At 40.1% G+C, this 17841-nt stretch overlaps 1 protein-coding gene across 2 annotated transcripts in view; it reads left to right on the top strand.

The window, feature by feature from the left end:
• The first annotated feature begins 5308 nt into the window (after positions 1-5308).
• Positions 5309-17841, top strand: part of LOC117333443 (radical S-adenosyl methionine domain-containing protein 1, mitochondrial-like) — a 33167-nt gene continuing 20634 nt past the window's right edge. Inside the window, exons 1-7 of one of the 2 annotated variants that reach the window (XM_033892743.1) lie at positions 5309-5423; positions 5777-6032; positions 6361-6413; positions 6870-6976; positions 7355-7487; positions 8051-8096; positions 8536-8597. In XM_033892743.1, coding sequence (XP_033748634.1) covers positions 5874-6032; positions 6361-6413; positions 6870-6976; positions 7355-7487; positions 8051-8096; positions 8536-8597 — 560 coding nt within the window. In that variant the 5' untranslated portion in view covers positions 5309-5423; positions 5777-5873. The remainder of the gene's footprint in view (positions 5424-5776; positions 6033-6360; positions 6414-6869; positions 6977-7354; positions 7488-8050; positions 8097-8535; positions 8598-17841) is intronic. The other variant, XM_033892751.1, reaches the window with a different exon arrangement.

The following is a 17841-nucleotide window of genomic DNA, read 5'->3' as shown; positions in this document are numbered from 1 at the left end:
GGACCGATACACTAAGTATGTAGTATTGAGTCGATTGTTCGTGTTGAATTATGACATTAATGATACCATTCAAAATGTTTCATCAATTCCTGACTAAAGAAAAACTACTATTAATATTAGTTCTAAACTGCTATAAGTGATAGGGAACATACCGCTCTCCATTTCACGATAAATTGTGATGATGGTCGAAATAAATTCGTCAATATTATTATATATACAGTAAACATGACTTTACCGAAACACTGTGTGACCGGTAAAGTCATTGTCGACAGTGGAGCAGGTCGCCGTGCCGGTGGATATGGTCGGATGGAACAGGATGTCGTTATAGTCAGTGGTCGGTAAAGTCAGGGTTCGCCCTGTAATTATTTACGTTTAATTGAGGCAATAAGAAGACAATTGTACCACACACGAGACATTGGCTTTGTCTACATTTCAATTTTACAGTGTCTATGACGGAGTCGTCTGCGTTATAGTTGTAATATAACCTACGGTGTTCCTCACAAACAGGAGAATGCAGACTGAATGATTTTATTTAAAATATAGATCAGGCCCCGGTTTTATCAATATTCTCTAACTCATGGAAGTTCCTTAAATTAATATTGTCCGTAGGAAAGCATTATTGGATGTAGGTGAAATGTCTTAGCTACGGAACTTTCCTTAAATTCTGTAATAATTTCATATGGAAAACCTAAGTCAATTGTAACCTATCTTTAGCGCGATCGGTTGAGCATGAGACTCCCTAGCGGAGGTAGCGATCTGAATTCAATTAATCATGTGCTCTGTTACACAATGGATTTCTTTAGGTTATGGAAAGTTGATGAAACTGACCCCAGGTCTTACTAACACGATGAAGACATACTGACGAGACAAATACGTTGTGTGTTATGTTATTGTTACGCTGATTATGCTAAAGTACGTGTAAACCTGTCGGTCTATACATATATACATTAGTATCCTTTTAACCCGATAATATTTCCCTAACTTTTTCTTCTTTCATGATCTTCATACTTTTCGTTCCTGGCATCAGTTACGAGCCCTAGCAGGACGAGACATTTGTTATTCGGCATACGCTCCAGTCATTGATTACGTTACTTTCTTCTTTAAAGGTGCTGGCATCTAGAGCCAAACGAAAATACATAGGTGTAATTTCCTTAGAACAATGAGGGACAATTTACACAAATTAATATTGATATACATGTATATAATTATATATTATTATATATGACAATGGCTGGAATATTAATGATCCTAACTTGTGTCTATTATTGTTTTACTACGCCTTCTGCACTGTTGGATTGTTACCATAGTGTGTCTATTTTCTTTGTACTTTATTTCACTCGATGTAAAAATGCACAGCACATTAAAATCTGAGTAACGTTAATGTTTCACACAACATTAAGGACGACTTGAACACCTTAGCTGTTGATAGGATGACAAACAATACTACCTCAAACGTTTTCCCTTTGGCTCTGCTCGATTTCTAATTTGAAATCGGCGATGCGGTTGAACAACTGAGAATTAATGTGGAATAAGTTGGAGGTAAATTGAAGGTTCATGTAAATACCATACCCAGTGATATTTTACAAGCTTATAAATCACTATTCTGGTCAATTTAAAAACTTGGTCAGCTGTTACTGTGTGTCATGACTATGTGTCTTGTTGACATATAATTTGTTCGGTAGACTCATTTCGTAACTTTACCAATAAAAATTTCACATTTCTTGGGTCTACTTCTACCATTGTGACTTGAGTACACTGATAGTTTTTAATGCTGGTTTTAGAAGTACCTACTCTAGAGAGGTCCATCCGCTGTGTACTGATCGGGTTTGAGTGACGTAATCGAATGAGGAAGTACTCTTGTTTCCCTTGACAACGATAACTACGGGTTACTCGGACTTTTTTTATGCTGACCTATATCGTTGTGACCTCTCTGGAGAATGGGGACATGCAGAAGAGCTATGGTTGTTTTTTTTATGAATTCCATATGGAGAATTCTTCACGTTGGTGATCCGCCAAAATGAAACTTAATAAACCCCATAGGTCACCAGAGACGTTCCAAAAAACACGCGAATAGTGTCGACAGATTTACAGATAATTTACGGCGAGTGTAGGCTCATTCGTTACACAAAAAACGTATGCTCACTCCTAACAGTGATTCAGTTGAACATTGGAATGGATTAATTAGGCAAACTTTTATCACAGGGTACGTCATTGTAATTGTATTTTCGTTCTCACATTAATTCTTCTCATTTTGAAAATGTGACACGATTTACCTGGATTTAATCAAGATTTATCAGTTTGAAATATATCAATTTAATTCTTTTCATAATTTTGTTATTGTAGGATACCCTCCTTAAATCCCATGGAATTTACCATACAATCTAATTATATAGGCACGTCTAAATTCATAATCATTTTCTAGTCTTGTATTGCATGTAGAATTTCACTAAGCGTGAAAATAGTATCGGGGTTTTCTTCAGATCTGTCACTCTGGTGTTTTGTGAATCTTATTGTCGTCCCAAAGGGATTTTTTCCCAACTGTAAGTGAAAATACACATCTCTTTTGTTTTGTATCGGCTTCCCTCGGATCCCTTTCTCCATTTCCTTTGTTTGGTTTCGGACCGTTTTCCTCTTTCCAACTTTGCATGCATTGTGAAATTATCGTCCTTTCAACAAGCCAAATTGATGTAAAGCCAATTTAGTTAGTAGGCCCCTATACGGTCCGATCTGTTTGAGAGGGTGTAATCGACACATTCTATATGTATGAATCGTTGCTGTGAAAGAGCTTGTCATATTTCCGATAGGCGATTACGTAACCGTGGGCATAGGTAATTTTAAGAGCTTATGAGCTCTTTAGCTTATCCAGTCCTGTTTAGCCAGGCGCTCATATTTTCACATTTTGTAATTCCCTTCGCGAGGTTACTAGGTCTAGTGACAGCAAGTGCCGACTTCCGGATGGTATCCCTTCATCTTCTCTTTATCCTCTGACTGTACAGACATGGACAACATGTGTATACATTATGCTTTTAACACTTGGTTAAAACTTTCTCCTGACACCAACAATCGTAACATCTCGTGAGAATTACCGACAATCCTCGGAATCCATGTCTTCGAGATGATGTGATTATAGGCCTCTCCCATGTTTGATGTTACCTTGTATATTTGCACCTGTTCAGAATATTCACGGGTATTTCCTGTTCTTTAAAAATGTATATAATATTCAATATAATATTCACATATATGAAATGTATTAAGTTATGGTGTAACAGCACCTCCCCTGCTATGACAAGTCCTAGATATACATTATGTAATTGTTAATACGTCCGTATTGAAAGTTGTTACCCACTTGTTTATTAGCAAGTCCTATCGCTTATAATTAATTGTAGTTGCTGGAATTATGAAAACATCGTCTATGTATAACGTGGTCTTCAGATCTCACAAATGACAAGCGCCCTTTCATTCCTTCCCTGTGAATTGATTTTTGTGTTGTATAAAGTAATTTTATTCACGTGTCGTTACAAATATTGGTAAAAATGTCCCATTGTTAAACTCACACGCTGGGCTAGTATATATAAACCGTTTGGTTGCGTTCGTAATAGAGCCTTTAACAGTTCTGTCTTATCTATTGTTCGATCGTATCACATTCTCCAGTGATTATTGTACAGCTGAACATCCAAAGGTCTATACAAAAGACAAAGAACAAAACAATTTGAGAGTTAGATACTGTAGAGCCAAAAATGAGTTTGACTGCATCATACTGCTGTTTTGTATGATCGCTGGTTGGGACCATTTTTGCGACACGGAAAAGTGAAAAAGCTTTGTAAAGGGCGACATTGCTGCGTTCACGAAAAAGAAAAATGAGCAATTTCCTAATTAGGGACCAAGAATGACCTTCTTTCGCATCAGATATGTGCCATCTAAGAGAAAATGAAGTTCATTGTTTAGTCCCTGGAGGACTCGTTAGTGATGTTTGGAATATCATACAACTGTTAGTTCCTCTATGACTCGTCAGTTATCTTTCGAACACCGTACGGCTGTTTAGTCCCTCTAGGACTCGTTAGTAATGCTCACCATTCTTGTTTTCATACCTGTACGAGGCTGATTATATGGAATAGCTTATCCAAAAATGTTACACAGACCTTGCCAAGTCCTTCTTCAATTTTACTTATAAATAAATTTACGATGTTTTATCTTGGAATAATAAAATCTTTATTGCATGTCGATCGCATATTGAAGCACCTGGAATCCATGATCCTACAGACTCTTCAGTCGGTTATCTCGATCTATACTGGCAACTTAATGAGTCGGGACAGCTTATGCAGTTGAGCTTATGCAGTTGTGATGTATAATAAGAGTGATTTCCAAATTGGTAATTTACTATTTCTGAATAGTAGCACCCCTGTCCTCCCTACCTAATGTGTGTACATGCCTCAACTGTCTCGCTATGCAAGGACGTGTTCCAATTATCACGATTTCCATTATGCTTTTGTTTTGTTATCAAGATATGTCATTTTCTGGTGGGGAAAAAACAAGAGATTTTGAGAGATACAGGTTGATGAAGACCATGAACATTTGTTATGGTCAACATCAGGTTCTCATTTGGAAATACACTTCCTTGTGTGATATAAAGTCGGATGTACGTGTCGAATGCTTGTTAAATTGATATGCCTATATAAAATGTACGTGTAAATACAGATATATATGGGTCTAGTTTTCACCTTGATTCATTTTGAGTTTCGATGAAGCAGAAGACGTTTTCTCTTTCGGAAAACCTGGTCATATCCCCTAATCATAATAATTATTTTACATCTAATTTTGCAGGGTCTCCATGTAAAACCTACTTTTTTTTGCTGATTTTGTAGTTTGCTTTTATTGTTTTGTTTTGTTGTTGTTTTTTCTCTCGTTTTATCACTATTTAGTTAGAACTACGGTTTCGTTATCATCTCGTTGTTTTCTGCTTTTATTTTTGTTCATTTATTTAACTGGTTACTTTTTACTACATGTAGCTAGCTATACGTACATGTATGAACTCTTTTCCACGAGGGATAGTAATTTAATATGGTAGGCCTATATATATATATCACTGTATTGAGTTTTAGCCGAGTTTCGATTTTCTTTTTATTTAATTTAACCGGAAGTTCCTATTCAATTTAGTGTCAATTAATTGTATTGGTGTAGTTCTATCACGGTACATGAAGGGATGGGGAAGGGGGGGGGGGGGGGGGGGGGGGGGGGGGGGCTGTAATGAACTATGAGTCTGGGTCATTGAAACGTATTGCGCTTACAGTGCAATTTAAGCGTGCGGTTGACATGGATAGAATGACAAGATGGTGGGAATCAAAACAGAGAAAAGCACGTGGATAAATGTCAAACCGATTTCGCACGAAATGTTGGCGACTGAGTGAAGCATCATCAAGACTGAAGTATGTATCGTTTAGGCACAGGTCCTAGCCTCGTCTGTCAATAATATATGTGATGTATTGACAGACGAGGCTAGGACCTGTGGTTTAGGACATTCATTTAAAATTAAATCCATATTTCTGACCACTGTAATAATAATGTGTTTCGACTACATGACAGCCCACACTTATCTAAATCGTAGGCTAGTCTTAGGAAGTTAGGAGCCTGCGATCATACGAACCAGAGACCTATATAGGTCTCTGTACGAACATATGTACATTTGATGTATATTTTCGCAGCAAAAAATACCCTGCTGCACAATAGTATTTCTTATCGTGACACTAACAGATTTATGGTTCCTCGTTCTTATCCACAGGGATCGGGACTTCCACACCAGCCGACAAGTATGATATAGGCCCAACAGTTATGTGAAGGTGTTCTGTAATATGACAATCCTATAACAGGATAAATTGATGAAAATGGCTGTATGTCAACTTCTATCCAAATGTTTCCGCCAACAAAATATTTTGTCCACGAAATTACCGTTATCCTTCAGAAGTAATACGCAGTATTCCAGAGATATTAACACAAGTGACTTGTCTATAGAAGATCAAGCATCACTTTATGTACATGTAAGTGCACAGTTATGTTATAGTTGATTAAGATCACCTTGTATAAATAATGTTATGTATAGAATATGTATGTATGTTGCAGTCATAACTAGGAAATATTAGTAAACTCTAACAGTTTAACAGGTACATGCATGGGTGATCAAGAATTTTGCAGTAATATAAAAAAAATTATATATTAGGTGAGTGTATAATAAATTATGTATGATTAGAAGACAATAAAACAATTTTAATATCTGAAGATTCGTTAGTTTTTTATCATCAATGTAAATGTTAGGGTATGGAATTATAAGTTTCATAAATACACTGTATATCTGACATCTATTTGCAGTGGCCATATTGTTCGAAGCGATGTACATACTGTAACTTCAACAAATACATCAAGTAAGTTATAGATATCTGAAACTTACAACAATCCTAATGATATACTTCAACTATACATGTGTTGCAAAATATTGTCAGTCACAAATATGCTTCAAAAGTTTTATAATTGTGCTTTAAATCCCTGTCAATATTAAAACTGTTCCAAAAGTATCTGTGCAAGAAGGTAGGGAGACATTTTAAATAATAAGCATAAAGAATACTAGGAAAATGGAACTTTACCCCAACCTCTACGTATATATATATATACCCCATCAAATTTTCATACGAGTGACACCCACACAGATAATTCTGAAATATAGCCGTCATAAATATCTTTTGACTATACATTGTATATGTATTTGTCAGCTTTTACCAAAATTTGGGAGACATTATGTAGACATGTAACTATGAAACTATGGAACATTGGTAGAAATTGTAATGTTTTGCCAGATCAGAGCTTTCGGGTATCTGTTACAGTCGCAATGTAGACAATGAACGAATGACAAAGTGCCTTACCACAGAGACCAAAACCCTGATAGAGTCTAGCCAAGTCAGCAGAATTAACTCTATTTTCTTTGGAGGAGGTTTGTACCTTGGCTTCTGATTCCATGGAAATCTGAGCCATCCATATGCATATTCTTTGTAAAATGAGCATGCAATCATCTTTAGTGCTGTTTGAACAAAAGACAATTGGATGGCAGTCTTTTTAAAAACAAAAAAAAAACTGAAAATAAATTCTTATATTAATCCCTCCATCAACTACTTTTGATTAAGCATATAATTTTATAAAGACAAGAATTTTGTTTTATTGCAAATAAAATAAATAAGATAACAGGCCACTAGTCTATAGTAAAAATATCTATCTGATTCTCTATAAATAAAGATAAGCTATGCTTCAACCAAGGAAAATGGAATCATTCCACTATTATCTAATATAAAAATGATTTTTCCTCGATAATTAGGAACACCAAGTCTAGCAGAGCCAAGGACAATCGCCAGTGTTATTGAAGCTGTCACTAAGACAACACAACTGCATGCAGCAGCCGAAGTCACGCTGGAGGTCAATCCCACTCTCCTGGAAACTGGAAAGTTGAGGTTAGGACGGTGTAAAAGTGACATCCAGTTTTTATAGACATTATATATTAAAATATGATATTATTGTATATTGTATTTTTGTGACATCTTCGTATGAATACCTGTAAGTTTTTAAGTATATCAAACAATATACCTTTTAAATTTGAGGTTTTCAATATCATGCCTTGTGAATCAAGATTTTCAGAGGACCATTATGTTAAAAAAAAATCCTGAGCTAAGATATATACACGTATATATATAATTAGATCCTCATGGCTCCCACACAATAACTGCCGAGTATTGTTTAAGGTAAAGCCATCATATCTTGTTATGATTAGTTTAGATCAAGGTGTTCAAGTGCAAAATGTTATGTAAGATTGCTGTAACTTTTAAAGTGTTAAAAATGTATCGTGATGTGACAGTATACCTACATCACACACCTAAGTACTATGTAGTAAGGTCACAGTAGTGACCTTCACCTCTAGTCAAGGATTAGAAATAACTTAATAGCTAATACTGGAAGCTATACTTTTTTTTCTTTTTCTTTTAACAAAATCAAATCATATAAAAATTGCTTTGTTTAGGGATTTTCGATCAGCCGGAGTGAACAGAGTGTCCATTGGGGTACAGGTATGTTAAACTATTTTGTACTATCTTTTATGTGCTCAGCCTTTCTTGACCTCTGATCTTTATGTTCAATAATTTTAAAATCTCTAGACTCTATTTTTCTTCATTTTGTAGTGTGTTGTTTAAAGAATAAAAGTTAAGGTAAAACTGGCTTAATTCTGTTGAACTTTCAAAATACTTCGTATGCAATTGGCAACGGTGAAGGGGGAAAGTCACTAATTACCATGCAGAATTGGTAACTTTAACATTCAGCATTTTTTAGTTTCATCTAGTTTTGCATACATTTCTTTAATTATATGTACAATGTACATAATATTTAGATGAAATCTATTTTTGTGTGGACTTTTTTTATGTGTAAATGATTTTTGTACTGTTTTCTAAGTTGGTATAAATTGGTTTTTGTTTTATTATTAGACATAAAGATATGACTTTTGTGTTGCAGGCCTTTAAGGACACAGATCTAAAAGTATTAGGCAGAGAACACAGTTCCCTGGACTCCATAAAGTAAGTGACTGAAAACGACCTTTAGAGTCTAAATTTAATACCATTAATCCGTGAGACACTACCAAAATCTTTAAACCAAGATGTACATGGACAGTAATGTTAGTAGGTTTTAAAATGTTAAGTACCACAATCTATTTATATAATTAAACTTGTCGTAAAACCTGAGAGGATTATGTTCAAAAGGAAATTTTATTTGCTTGAAATTGATGCCTTGATCTGTCAGGTAATTAAGATGGGAGAGTGAATATTTTGTTTATTAGAAATTAATTCCTAATATTCTATTGTCTGAGAATTACTGAAATGGAAAGCTAAATATTGTTACAATGTCAGTCCATTTTTTTCAAGCCATAACTTCTAAGCAAACATTTTCAGGAAACATGTTATAGAATTCATGTACTGTTGCTATACTGGTGTGATTTGGTGAAAACATAAGTTAGACATGTTTTATTTTGTTTTGCTTTGCAGGGGTTAAATATTTAACACTTAGAGCTAGTTTATAGTGAAGATAACATTAAAGTTGTCACATACACAGGAAGTGAGACAGGATTAAACACTAGTTTGTCCCAACTGATACATGGTTACAATGCCTTAATACACCACAACAGTGTGTAAGGCTGTGCAGGTCAAGTACCTTTTCCTGACATCTCACAGACCTTCTCATTTAATATTACTCAGCATTAATGTAACAACATGTATACACTTGCTTATTTCAGCTATATCATCCTGCATCAAATACATGTCTTTTTTTCTTTTATTTGATAGAGTGATGTCTTCAGATTATATAATTATGTTTTCATTAGGGAAATTGTGTCACTATATATAATCATGATCATAATGTAATCAACCATTTTGATTTTTGAGTGATTTATTAGCTCACCTGCCCGAAGAGCTTATGCCGTGGTGCAGCGTCCGTCCGGCCATCCGGCCATCCGGCGTCAACTTTTTCATTTAAACAACTTCTTCTCAATAACCAAGAGGCCCAGGGACTTGATATTGGGCCTGTAGCATGCTGGGGTGAATGGCTACCAAGTTTGTTCAAATAAATGACCTTGACCTTCATTCAAGGTCACATGGGTCAAAAAGGCTTTAATCTTCAAACGACTTCTTCTCAATAACCAATAGGCCCAGGAACTTGATATTGGGCCTGTAGCATGCTGGGATGAAGGGCTACCAAATTTGTTCAAATAAATGACCTTGACCTTCATTCAAGGTCACATGGGTCAAATAGGCTATAATCTTCAAACAACTTCTTCTCAATAACCAAGAGGCCCAGGGACTTGATAATGGGCCTGTCGCATGCTGGGGTGAAGGGCTACCAAATTTGTTCAAATAAATGACCTTGACCTTCCTTCAAGGTCACATGGGTCTAATAGGCTATAATCTTCAAACCTCGTCTTCTCAATAACCAAGAGGCCCAGGGACTTGATATTGGGCCTGTAGCATGCTGGGGTGAAGGGCTACCAAGTTTGTTCAAATAAATGACCTTGACTTTCATTCAAGGTCACATGGGTCAAATAGGCTATAATCTTCAAACGACTTCTTCTCAATAACCAAGGGGCCCAGGGACTTGATATTGGGCCTGTAGCATACTGGGTGAAGGGCTACCAAGTTTGTTCAAATAAATGACCTTGACCTTCATTCAAAGTCACATGGGTCAAATAGGCTAAAATCTTTAAACGACTTCTTCTGAAACACCAAGAGGCTCAGGTACTTGAGGTTGGGCCTGTCTGTAGCATGCTGGGGTGTAGGGTTACCAAGTGTGTTCAACTGAATGACATTGACCTACATTCAAGGTCACAGGGGTGAAATATTTTTAAATCTTGCCATAGCCAAGAGTCGCCAAGACCTGATATTAGGCCAATAGTAAGCTGGAATGAAGGACTAGAATATTTATCGACATGAATAAAATTTGAATAAATTGGTTATCAGCATAGTTTCTGTAGAAATGACCTCTATCAACTGAAAATTTGCTGTAGAGCCAGGTGAATGATACAGGCCCATTGGGCCTCTTGTTTTACTGGTACAGCCACATGTCCTAGCCTATTGTTGTATTGAAAGACGAGGCTAAGTAGAACCTCTGGTATAGCAGTTTACCAGTTTTATCATTAGTAAAGAATATTTTAACCACAGTTTATTAATTTAAATGTCAAACTCTCACGTGGTCTAAAGTTTGAATGGAATTTGACCAAATTTAAACATTATCGTGATCGAGACAATTAGATGAAGTGTGTAATTATAATTGGCATGATATAACAGTTTTATTTCATATCTGTAATAGAGAGACAGAACCATAGCCAATCTTAATTCTGTTTCCATAAAAAAAAAAATCAAGAACAAAACATTTTCTCAATGGCACTTATTTTACCAACACTGCTGGGTTGCCTCAAAATTTTCCTTAAAAACAAGGTAAAAAGTATGAAGAGGTCTGCACTTCTTTTAGCGACTATTGTAGTAGAAAAGCATTTGTCACTTTTGACTAATTTTTAAAATAAGAAAAGTTGTCAAAAGTGACATGCTTCTTCTCTGCAAGTTATTTGATTTTTTTTAAAATAAGAGTTATGTCCCTTTAACCATTGTGCCCACAGGGCGTTAATTTTGTTATAGGAGTATCCAAATTTGATAGCATTTGTGCGATTCCTCTAAACTAATTCTATTTGTGTGGCTCCCCCAGACTATATGTGAGCCTCCCCAAAACTATATGTTTGTCCCCCCAGACTATACGTGTGTCTCCCCCAGACTATACGTGTGTCTCCCCCAGACTATATGTGTACCTCCCCCAGACTACATGTATATGTGTACCTCCCCCAGACTATACATGTGTCTCCCCCAGACTATATGTGTACCTCCCCCAGACTATATGTGTGTCTCCCCCAGACTTTATGTTTGTCTCCCCCAGACTATATGTGTACCTCCCCCAGACTACATGTATATGTGTACCTCCCCCAGACTATACATGTGTCTCCCCCAGACTATATGTGTACCTCCCCCAGACTACATGTATATGTGTACCTCCCCCAGACTATATGTGTGTCTCCCCCAGACTATACATGTGTCTCCCCCAGACTATATGTGTACCTCCCCCAGACTACATGTATATGTGTACCTCCCCCAGACTATATGTGTGTCTCCCCCAGACTATATGTTTGTCTCCCCCAGACTATATGTGTACCTCCCCCAGACTATATGTGTGTCTCCCCCAGACTATATGTTTGTCTCCCCCAGACTATATGTGTACCTCCTCCAAGACTATATGTGTACCTCCCCCAGACTATATGTTTGTCTCCCCCAGACTATATGTTTGTCTCCCCCAGACTATATGTTTGTCTCCCCAGACTATATTTGTGTCTCCCCCAGACTATATGTTTGTCTCCCCCAGACTATATGTTTGTCTCCCCCAGACTATATGTGTACCTCCTCCAGACTATATGTGTACCTCCCCCAGACTATATGTTTGTCTCCCCCAGACTATATGTTTGTCTTCCCCAGACTATATGTTTGTCTCCCCCAGACTATATGTGTACCTCCTCCAGACTATATGTGTACCTCCCCCAGACTATATGTTTGTCTCCCCCAAACTATATGTTTGTCTCCCCCAGACTATATGTGTACCTCCTCCTGACTATATGTGTACCTCCCCCAGACTATATGTTTGTCTCCCCCAGACTATATGTTTGTCTTCCCCAGACTATATGTTTGTCTCCCCCAGACTATACTGTATGTGTACCTCCTCCAGACTATATGTGTACCTCCCCCAGACTATATGTGTACCTCCTCCAGACTATATGTGTACCTCCCCCAGACTATGTTTGTCTCTCCCAGACTATATGTGTGTCTCCCCCAGACTATATGTGTACCTCCCCCAGACTATATGTGTGTCTCCCCCAGACTATATGTTTGTCTCCCCCAGACTATATGTGTGTCTCCCCCAGACTATATGTTTGTCTCCCCCAGACTATATGTGTACCTCCCCAAGACTATATGTGTACCTCCCCCAGACTATATGTTTGTCTCCCCCAGACTATATGTTTGTCTCCCCCAGACTATATGTTTGTCTCCCCAGACTATATTTGTGTCTCCCCCAGACTATATGTTTGTCTCCCCCAGACTATATGTTTGTCTCCCCCAGACTATATGTGTACCTCCTCCAGACTATATGTGTACCTCCCCCAGACTATATGTTTGTCTCCCCCAGACTATATGTTTGTCTTCCCCAGACTATATGTTTGTCTCCCCCAGACTATATGTGTACCTCCTCCAGACTATATGTGTACCTCCCCCAGACTATATGTTTGTCTCCCCCAAACTATATGTTTGTCTCCCCCAGACTATATGTGTACCTCCTCCTGACTATATGTGTACCTCCCCCAGACTATATGTTTGTCTCCCCCAGACTATATGTTTGTCTTCCCCAGACTATATGTTTGTCTCCCCCAGACTATACTGTATGTGTACCTCCTCCAGACTATATGTGTACCTCCCCCAGACTATATGTGTACCTCCTCCAGACTATATGTGTACCTCCCCCAGACTATGTTTGTCTCTCCCAGACTATATGTGTGTCTCCCCCAGACTATATGTGTACCTCCCCCAGACTATATGTGTGTCTCCCCCAGACTATATGTTTGTCTCCCCCAGACTATATGTGTACCTCCCCCAGACTAAATGTGTGTCTCCCCCAGACTACATGTGTACCTCCCCCAGACTATATGTTTGTATCTCCCAGACTATATGTGTACCTCCCCCAGACTATATGTTTGTCTCCCCCAGACTATATTTGTGTCTCCCCCAGACTATATTTGTGTCTCCCCAAGACTATATGTTTGTCTCCCCCAGACTATATGTAACTTTCCCCAGACTACATGTATATGTATACCTCCCCCAGACTATACATGTGTCTCCCCCAGACTATATGTGTACCTCCCCCAGACTATATGTGTACCTCCCCCAGACTATATGTGTACCTCCCCCAGACTATGTTTGTCTACCCCAGACTACATGTGTACCTCCCCCAGACTATATGTTTGTCTCCCCCAGACTATATGTGTACCTCCCCCAGACTATATGTGTACCTCCCCCAGACTATATGTTTGTCTCCCCCAGACTATATGTGTGTCTCCCCAGACTATATGTTTGTCTCCCCCAGACTATATGTTTGTCTCCCCCAGACTATATTTGTGTCTCCCCCAGACTATATGTTTGTCTCCCCCAGACTATATGTTTGTCTCCCCCAGACTATATGTGTACCTCCTCCAGACTATATGTGTCTCCCCCAGACTATATGTTTGTCTCCCCCAGACTATATGTTTGTCTCCCCCAGACTATATGTGTACCTCCTCCAGACTATATGTGTACCTCCCCCAGACTATATGTTTGTCTCCCCCAGACTATATGTTTGTCTTCCCCAGACTATATGTTTGTCTCCCCCAGACTATATGTGTACCTCCTCCAGACTATATGTGTACCTCCCCCAGACTATATGTTTGTCTCCCCCAAACTATATGTTTGTCTCCCCCAGACTATATGTGTACCTCCTCCAGACTATATGTGTACCTCCCCCAGACTATATGTTTGTCTCCCCCAGACTATATGTTTGTCTTCCCCAGACTATATGTTTGTCTCCCCCAGACTATACTGTATGTGTACCTCCTCCAGACTATATGTGTACCTCCCCCAGACTATATGTGTACCTCCTCCAGACTATATGTGTACCTCCCCCAGACTATGTTTGTCTCTCCCAGACTATATGTGTGTCTCCCCCAGACTATATGTGTACCTCCCCCAGACTATATGTGTGTCTCCCCCAGACTATATGTTTGTCTCCCCCAGACTATATGTGTACCTCCCCCAGACTAAATGTGTGTCTCCCCCAGACTACATGTGTACCTCCCCCAGACTATATGTTTGTATCTCCCAGACTATATGTGTACCTCCCCCAGACTATATGTTTGTCTCCCCCAGACTATATTTGTGTCTCCCCCAGACTATATTTGTGTCTCCCCAAGACTATATGTTTGTCTCCCCCAGACTATATGTAACTTTCCCCAGACTACATGTATATGTATACCTCCCCCAGACTATACATGTGTCTCCCCCAGACTATATGTGTACCTCCCCCAGACTATATGTGTACCTCCCCCAGACTATATGTGTACCTCCCCCAGACTATGTTTGTCTACCCCAGACTACATGTGTACCTCCCCCAGACTATATGTTTGTCTCCCCCAGACTATATGTGTACCTCCCCCAGACTATATGTGTACCTCCCCCAGACTATATGTTTGTCTCCCCCAGACTATATGTTTGTCTCCCCCAGACTATATGTGTACCTCCCCCAGACTATATGTGTACCTCCCCCAGACTATATCTTTGTCTCCCCCAGACTATATGTGTACCTCCCCCAGACTATACATGTGTCTCCCCCAGACTATATGTGTACCTCCCCCAGACTATATGTGTGTCTCCCCCAGACTATGTGTACCTCCCCTAGACTATATGTTTGTCTCCCCCAGACTATATGTGTACCTCCCCCAGACTATATGTTTGTCTCCCCAGACTATATGTGTGTCTCCCCCAGACTATACATGTGTCTCCCCCAGACTATATGTGTACCTCCCCCAGACTATACATGTGTCTCCCCCAGACTATATGTGTACCTCCCCCAGACTATATGTGTACCTCCCCCAGACTATATGTGTACCTCCCCCAGACTATATGTGTACCTCCCCCAGACTATATGTGTACCTCCCCCAGACTATATGTGTGTCTCCCCCAGACTATATGTGTACCTCCCCCAGACTATATGTGTACCTCCCCCAGACTATATGTGTGTCTCCCCCAGACTATATGTGTACCTCCCCCAGACTATATGTGTACCTCCCCCAGACTATATGTGTGTCTCCCCCAGACTATATGTGTGTCTCCTCCAGACTATATGTGTACCTCCCCCAGACTATATGTTTGTATCCCCAAGACTATATGTTTGTCTCCCCCAGACTATATGTGTACCTCCCCCAGACTATATGTGTGTCTCCCCCAGACTATACATGTGTCTCCCCCAGACTATATGTGTACCTCCCCCAGACTATATGTTTGTCTCCCCAGACTATATGTGTGTCTCCCCCAGACTATACATGTGTCTCCCCCAGACTATATGTGTACCTCCCCCAGACTATATGTGTGTCTCCCCCAGACTATATGTGTACCTCCCCCAGACTATATGTGTACCTCCCCCAGACAATATGTTTGTCTCCCCCAGACTATATGTGTACCTCCGCCAGACTATGTTTGTCTCCCCCAGACTATATGTGTACCTCCCCCAGACTATATGTTTGTCTCCCCCAGACTATATGATTGTCTCCCCCAGACTATATGTGTACCTCCCCCAGACTATACATGTGTCTCCCCCAGACTATATGTGTACCTCCCCCAGACTATATGTGTGTCTCCCCCAGACTATACGTGTGTCTCCCCCAGACTATATGTGTACCTCCCCCAGACTATATGTGTACCTCCCCCAGACTATACATGTGTCTCCCCCAGACTATATGTGTACCTCCCCCAGACTATATGTGTACCTCCCCCAGACTATACATGTCTCTCCCCCAGACTACATATGTGTTTCCCCCAGACTATATGTTTGTCTCCCCCAGACTATATGTTTGTCTCCCCCAGACTATATGTTTGTCTCCCCCAGACTATATGTGTACCTCCCCCAGACTATACATGTGTCTCCCCCAGACTATATGTGTACCTCCCCCAGACTATATGTTTGTCTCCCCCAGACTATATGTTTGTCTCCCCCAGACTATATGTGTACCTCCCCCAGACTATATGTGTACCTCCCCCAGACTATACGTGTGTCTCCCCCAGACTATACGTGTGTCTCCCCCAGACTATACGTGTGTCTCCCCCAGACTATAAGTGTTCCTCCCCCAGACTATACGTGTACCTCCCCCAGACTATACGTGTACCTCCCCCAGACTATATGTTTGTCTCCCCCAGACTATATGTGTACCTCCCCCAGACTATATGTTTGTCTCCCCCAGACTATACATGTGTGTCTCCCCCAGACTATACCTGTGTCTCCCCCAGACTATACGTTTTTCTCCCCCAGACTATACGTGTACCTCTCCCAGACTATATGTTTGTCTCCCCCAGACTATATGTGTACCTCCCCCAGACTATATGTGTGTCTCCCCCAGACTACATATGTGTTTCCCCCAGACTACATATGTTCCTCCCGACCGACAGACTATTTGTGTGGTATCCCCTGACAATATGTGTGTAGCTTTATGTTCTATTCTCCCTGACGATTTGTGTCTCCCCCAGACTACATGTGTACCTCCCCCAGACTATATGTTTGTCTCCCCCAGACTATATGTGTACCTCCCCCAGACTATATGTGTACCTCCCCCAGACTATATGTTTGTCTCCCCCAGACTATATGTTTGTCTCCCCCAGACTATATGTGTACCTCCCCCAGACTATATGTGTACCTCCCCCAGACTATATCTTTGTCTCCCCCAGACTATATGTGTACCTCCCCCAGACTATACATGTGTCTCCCCCAGACTATATGTGTACCTCCCCCAGACTATATGTGTGTCTCCCCCAGACTATGTGTACCTCCCCTAGACTATATGTTTGTCTCCCCCAGACTATATGTGTACCTCCCCCAGACTATATGTTTGTCTCCCCAGACTATATGTGTGTCTCCCCCAGACTATACATGTGTCTCCCCCAGACTATATGTGTACCTCCCCCAGACTATACATGTGTCTCCCCCAGACTATATGTGTACCTCCCCCAGACTATATGTGTACCTCCCCCAGACTATATGTGTACCTCCCCCAGACTATATGTGTACCTCCCCCAGACTATATGTGTACCTCCCCCAGACTATATGTGTGTCTCCCCCAGACTATATGTGTACCTCCCCCAGACTATATGTGTACCTCCCCCAGACTATATGTGTGTCTCCCCCAGACTATATGTGTACCTCCCCCAGACTATATGTGTACCTCCCCCAGACTATATGTGTGTCTCCCCCAGACTATATGTGTGTCTCCTCCAGACTATATGTGTACCTCCCCCAGACTATATGTTTGTATCCCCAAGACTATATGTTTGTCTCCCCCAGACTATATGTGTACCTCCCCCAGACTATATGTGTGTCTCCCCCAGACTATACATGTGTCTCCCCCAGACTATATGTGTACCTCCCCCAGACTATATGTTTGTCTCC

This window comes from Pecten maximus, chromosome 1 (genome assembly GCF_902652985.1).
Source record: "Pecten maximus chromosome 1, xPecMax1.1, whole genome shotgun sequence".
Classification (NCBI taxonomy): Eukaryota; Metazoa; Mollusca; class Bivalvia; order Pectinida; family Pectinidae; genus Pecten; species Pecten maximus.
Note: the sequence above shows the minus strand (reverse complement) of the source record. Positions and strands in the feature narration are given on the sequence as shown.